We start from the raw sequence: 6,603 nt of genomic DNA, 5'->3' as shown, positions 1-6,603 counted from the left end.
TAATAGTATATACTACACACATATATATATATATATATATATATATATATATATATACATACACACACATATACATATAATATTTTATTTGTGATTACATGATGTTGAACATTGAAGAATAGCTATCCAAGTTCCATACATATATATTCTAAAATAACAGTGAGATGATAATTTTATTGTTATCAAGATATTTTAATATTTCTTTCTACTCTATTTCTCTTCCTCTCTTTTCTCTTTATTTTTATATTCTTTTTAGAACAAAATAACTCAAGAATTGATCAACTGTCGTGATGCATATTTATCAAAATTCTTCATGCTAAATGCTTTATTTGTACTAATTGTGTTCCTTATGCAGTTAAACAAAGATAGACTGCATTTGCAATGGCCACTTGGAATGAAGTACAATATTACATACTATTCAGAAAAAAATGAGGTAAATATATAATAATAATAATTTTTTTAATGTTTCGTTAGCAATAATTTTACATATTATTATATTATACAATTATTACATTTATTAATGTTACAATTCAAATAGAAGTAATCCAACTTGTTTATTTCTAAAGTTATTTCTAAAGTTATTTCTAAAGTTATTTCTAAGTATTACTTAAATTTAATAATTTGGTAATTATTATATAACCATTAAAACTGCAAGCTCATATAAATAATTAAAATTACATGTGTCAATTTTGTATAGGTACATTTAACAAAAGAATATTTAAGACTTGAACCGATAGGATGTTTATTTATCGTCGCATTTGTCAGTATATTAGGTATCCAGTTCTGTGCTATGTTATTTCATCGATTCGATACGTTTTCTCATGTACTTGCTAATACGAAACTTCCTTCTTGTACTAAGGTAATATTAAAAAAGAAAAGAACATTCACCAATATAAAATGCCTCTTATTTCCTTCATAAATACTCTATAGTAAAAGATAAATTATAGAGAAAAGCTCCCTGTTATGAGATAGGCGCCTAATATAAGATAACGGCGTTTCTGCTAAACTAATAGACACTATCTATTAGTTCCACTATGAATTTATTGCTTTTCAATTGAAAACTATTTAGTAGAAAATTCATTATTAGATCATGCCATTGTAAAAAAAGATTTTAGAATTTGGACGTCTTCAAGTTTCATTGAGATGAGTCTTTAAACATTATTTATTATTTAACAAATAAATATTACAATAAATTCTTCATGTAATGATAGAGTAAGGTCATACTAATAGAAAAATACAGGATATGTTGAATTGTTTAATTACAGAAGTTAGATTTAATGATCGTAAAATCGTAAAGCGGAAATCGTAATATGAGATATTTTCAAGATATTTCTAATCTGAAATAATGCTCCCATATCATAGTGAAAATAAAGTTACTAAAGTATAAATGTTATTATACAATAATAAAAAAGACAACTGGAATGAACATCGAGTGCCTATTTCTGCGATGCTTGATATCAATTACTTAACAAGTTTTGGGTATAATGTATCGCATACTCATTTTTCACGCATCCTGATTGTATTTAAGAAAATACAGTTTAATTTAATAAATAATTAAATAAAGTTTTTTAGTTACAATACTGAAATATTTTGTGTTTTACTATCGATTTCTTGGGGCATTTCATATTAGAAGTACAATTTTTTGACTTTGCGATTTTTCACTTTTTACATTTCTTTAATTTAAAAAAAAATGGAATTTAAATTAAATTTTATATAATATTGTCTTAAAACTTATTAAATTCCCTTCAAAAACCTATTATTTTTTAAAATTCTATTCATAAACTTTTAGCATTTATCCAAAATGAACTTTGTATCTCATAATAGAGATCTTTCTTCTATAATCACATCACAAATACATATAGTGAAAAATAAATTATATTAATTCTATTATTTTCTTTAAGTAAGTTTGAAAACTTTTAGAAATACAAATACAAGTTTATTTTGACAGGATGAGATAAAGAAATTTCTTAAAAATTGAATTTTCTTTCTATGATTATAGGATTTTCAACAGTGTCAGACAATATTACATCTTTGTTATTTGCCTATTAAACAAAGATGAAATGATTCATTGTGTTATATAGTGTCTGTCTTTGCTGGAATATGCTCATAGTCTCTATCGTTTATTCTTTTTATTATCAGATAACTTCTTCGGAAGACAGCATTTTCGAAAAACATGCTGATAAGATAGCACAGATACTTCAACGTATGGCGGAGGATGACGTAATATTTGAACTCAGACGAAGTACCGTAACTTCTCTTAGCAAGCGAAATGAATTACCGGGAAATTCGAAGAGATCATCAAAGAGATCATTGAAGATATTGGGAAACTTTGAAAAGTTGTTTCGACGAAAGCTTCGTGATCCAAGTTCAGGTATAATTGCTCTTAATTGTTATTTGAAATTGTGTTTTGTATATTATTGTTTACTTATTTAAATATTAAATAAGTAAACATGAATGAAATTGGACCAGTATCACAAGAGAAGAAACAAAGATAAAAGGAAAAATGTAAAGTTAAAAATACAAAGATTCGATTATATATTAAATATCGCGAATAAGCAACATAGCAATATTGTTTTGATTTTATGCTTCAAAAAGCTTTTATAAAGCAATGTTGTATAATAGTAAATTGAATTCTTATTTCCTGCTTACATTCACGTTTTGGAAAAGGATAGTGTAGTAGAAACGTAATTGTTTTTTAAAGTTAAAATAAATGTGAAGTAACTGAAGATAACTAATAAACAAAAGATGATACAATGTAGAAAAAATAAACTAGGAAGATGAAAATTGAAAAATTTAAACATATTGGGATTGTGTTCCAACATTCACAATTAAAATTCTAATTTAAGTTACATACACTATAAATTTTCAATATTGGCAGTGAATTTTGAAATATAACTTGAATATTGTAACAAAATATGTAATGAATAATGTCTAATTTTTGTTATATATTATAAATTTAATAACTTTTTTCGCTTTCTTCTCCGACAAGGATAAAAACAAAAACATAAAATTTATTTATTATTACAGTTAATAATTGACGTTGGTTTTATTACTAACAAAAAGTATTTAATTTAGTTTTAAATTTTTTAAAATCATTTTAACATGTATTAACTTTGTTTGTAATTTTGCGTTTGTATATTACATCTTGAACACAAAGACAATACATTTGGACAGTGCATGTATAATGTATAACGTGTATTTTATATTTTGAATCATTTAATATTTTAGCAAAAGCAACAATATTATACACTTCTAGATCAGATTGATGGTATCAATTATCATATTTGATATTATACTTTTATGTATATTTTATTTATTACATTTTTCGAATATTTCTTGTCTATTTTTATAGGTTTATCACAACGCATGTCCTCGCAAATGCCGAAAAGTGCGTTTAATGCCTTTAAGCGGAGGCGATCAACAATTTTAGCAGAAAAAAGAAGGACACAGACTCGACAATCGTATGAAATTTATGATAATGCTGATAATTTGAGATCTTCGAACGATCATATTTTTCCAACAGGACAATCAAGTTCCCATCAATTTCGTGATAATCCGGGATTTAAGCGGGATGAGACTATATGAGATATATGAAACAATTAATTTATTTTGAAATATAACACATAAAGAAAATTTATACAATTTCTCGCTTCTGATATTGCAATCCAATAAAGATATATAGACTAATGTACAATGTGACTATATATAGACGTAATGAAAATAGCCTTACACTTATATTAGTATATCTGTAAATTAAATAAAAAGTAAACAATAATTTAGTAAAATCGTAACGTTCTTCTTCGCACATTTTAAAAATTAACTTCAGTACATCTTTTTTATGCATGGCGTTTTTTTCACTGTAATCGTTCTTCTAACTCAGAATATTGCATTTTACATTTTCTTTTGCATATTGATGAAGAGAATTCTCAAATGATAATTGGAAAAGATTCAGGTCTAAATAGATCAAAAGAATTTGAAATTTAAGTGTTTAATGATAATATCTAATATCTTTGATAAAGTTTTTTCTTTCTTCTGGCGTGACGAGTTTAAAGAGGTCCTTGATCTCACTTTTCAGAAAAATCGTCTCAAAGTCTCACGATTCTTGGATTTAGTCTTCCAATTTTTTTTATCTAGTTAATGCTTTTTTTTCCGTCCGCGAGATCCGGATGATTTCTCGCTTTTAGGGCTTGAAGGAATAACAATACGACCAGTAGCGATCTCATCTCGATCGACGGATTCATCAATTTGTTTTTGAGCCTCAAGAAAAAACATGAGATCCCGATTCTGCTCTTTTAAATCAGTGATCTCTGCTTCTTTGGCGGACAGTTCATCTTGTAATGTCTTGTATTTTGTCTGCCACGAAGTCTGATTCAATTCTAGAGCCTTTCGCAGATCTTTTTCTTCTGTTAATTCCGTTTGAATTTGTGCCAATTTATTGGTGGAATGTTGTAGACGCTTGTCCAACATCTGCTTGTCGCGATTAAACGTAGTGAATTGTTTCTGTTAAAATAAAGAAATATATTTTCTTCATAGTATAATTAAAAGGAGTAAAGTTAAGAAGTTATAGAGAAGGAAAAATAAGAAAGAAAGGGAAAGAAAGAAGAATAAGGGTAGGAAAAAGAAAAAAAAGAGGAAGGGGAAAGAAGAAGACAATATATATACATTTTACTATTATTTTTAAGAATTATGTACCTTGAGCTGTGAATTTTCTTCGAGCACTTGTTCCAATTTATCTCTCAACTCGGTAAGCTCTGCTATGGAGCGTTGTTCTGAACGATTGAGCCTCTCTTCATAGTATTGTCGTTGCGTTTCCAATTGTGACGTTAGCAAATACGTGAATTCTAACTGTACTGAATCTACCTTATCCTCCACAGCGGCACCCTCACTCTTGGTTGTTGAGCAGCCACCTTCTACCATTTTACCATCTTTGTCCTGTAATAATCGATGCACAAAATTGTCGCCTACGTAATCCCAGACGCGATTATTGCCTAACTGCATCGCGTAGCAATGGTGTGTATCTCGATAGTGTTCAAACGCATGACCTTGATGATAACGCGAACAGCCTATGTGACCACAGATCAAGCAAATCCATAAAGCATCATTGCTGGCATCTGCAACTAAAGATATTCGTACAAAGCATATTAAAAGAGGCTTCTAACATGACAGAAGATTCCAATCATTTCTAATGAAACCATATCTTTTTCTGAAAGAATGCAAAAGAAAAAGAATGTGCCAGATATTATTATACAATGTGAAACTTAATCAAACAATTTGAAGTAATTTCTTACAATTTCTTTTAAAAAATTGTATATCTTATTAAATTTAATATTTTATTAATTTATTAGATTCATTTTATTAATTTATTATTAATTTATTAGATTCAAGTTTAAACAATTCAAAGCAATTAGATAAACATTTACCACATTCCATGCAACGACTATCTGCCAGTGGTTCTGGTGTTTGAGCATATCGACAAATTGGACAGGATGTGTCACCCCATTTAACAAGGCAACTGGAGTGGAAAGTATGATTGCACAATATCGTCAGGATTCCATCCACACTCTCATCCATTCTTTCAAGACAAACGGGACATGATGGCAATTCTGTGTGTCCACTCAGAGGCATTCCATTGTTCCCTATTTCGACTCGGGATACAAATACCATGTGACAAACTACATCTGGTTCTAGAGAGTTGTAGGGAGCACCATTGAAGGTTTCGTAGAACTCGCTTGCTGCGCTCTGAAATGCATAAAATAAAAGTTTATCTTACTTTGAATAACATATTTTTAATTTACATAAATATGATAGAGAACAATAATCGGTTAAAATTAGATTAATGATAATAAAGGACTCTTTATTTTAAATAATAAATACAATATAGGTATAGTAATATAGGTATAGTAATAAATAGGTATAGTAATAAGTAAGAGTCTAAATTTATATTCAACCAAGAAATTACAAATTTGAAGTTATTATATAATAATCAATTACATATTTCTTAAAATTAGACCCTTTTCAGATATACTAATGCAGTGATGTTACTACATTAAATCAGTATTGATAGTCATGAAATTCGATGTATACGTATGTCGAGAGACTGAATGAAAGTTGAAGCTGAGGAAACGAAATTGCTCGCCAAAAAATTGGAAGACCGATTGAAAAGAATTTCATTATATTCTAATACAAATAAATTAGATTAATTATATTTAATTATGAAGCAAGCAAATATGTCACTTCGATAAAACATTCACTAATTATTCAGAAGAATTATACTTGGTCGATGGTACGATGCTCGTCAGAATATATTAGTCAATGTGATATATTATATTAGTCAATATAATATATTAGTCAATGTTAAATAATTTGTATATAATCGTAGTCCAAAAATAAGAATAATACAGTCATATTCCATATAAAAATGAATTCTCCAATGAATAAAAAATAAATTGTATGAAAAGATGTAAAATCAGTCACGGAATAAAATTAGAGATTTGTGAATGTTATGATGGTTCCATACTGATTAACAAACGAAAAATAATCAATCGAATGTGATCTTAGTAATGCAAAGTCAGATCTTGTTTACAATTGGAATATACGTTTTTT

The 6,603-nt window shown here is 27.8% G+C and overlaps 2 protein-coding genes across 2 annotated transcripts in view; one reads left to right on the top strand and one right to left on the bottom strand.

Moving 5' to 3' along the window:
- Positions 1–3,585, top strand: part of LOC105621961 — a 29,649-nt gene extending 26,064 nt beyond the window's left edge. The window contains 4 exon segments of the mRNA XM_012203395.1: positions 257–433; positions 698–859; positions 2,140–2,371; positions 3,353–3,585. Of these exon segments, the coding sequence (XP_012058785.1) occupies positions 257–433; positions 698–859; positions 2,140–2,371; positions 3,353–3,585 (804 nt within the window).
- A 549-nt stretch (positions 3,586–4,134) lies between these two features.
- The window catches only part of LOC105621917 (BRCA1-associated protein), an 8,651-nt gene continuing 6,182 nt past the window's right edge, over positions 4,135–6,603 (bottom strand). The window contains exons 4-6 of the mRNA XM_012203353.1: positions 5,421–5,739; positions 4,693–5,117; positions 4,135–4,500 (exon numbers count right to left, since the gene is read on the bottom strand). Of these exons, the coding sequence (XP_012058743.1) occupies positions 4,135–4,500; positions 4,693–5,117; positions 5,421–5,739 (1,110 nt within the window). The remainder of the gene's footprint in view (positions 4,501–4,692; positions 5,118–5,420; positions 5,740–6,603) is intronic.

This window comes from Atta cephalotes (assembly GCF_000143395.1).
Source record: "Atta cephalotes unplaced genomic scaffold scaffold00038, whole genome shotgun sequence".
Classification (NCBI taxonomy): Eukaryota; Metazoa; Arthropoda; class Insecta; order Hymenoptera; family Formicidae; genus Atta; species Atta cephalotes.
The sequence above is the reverse complement of the archived record's forward strand: the minus strand, read 5'-3'. Positions and strand labels throughout refer to the sequence as shown.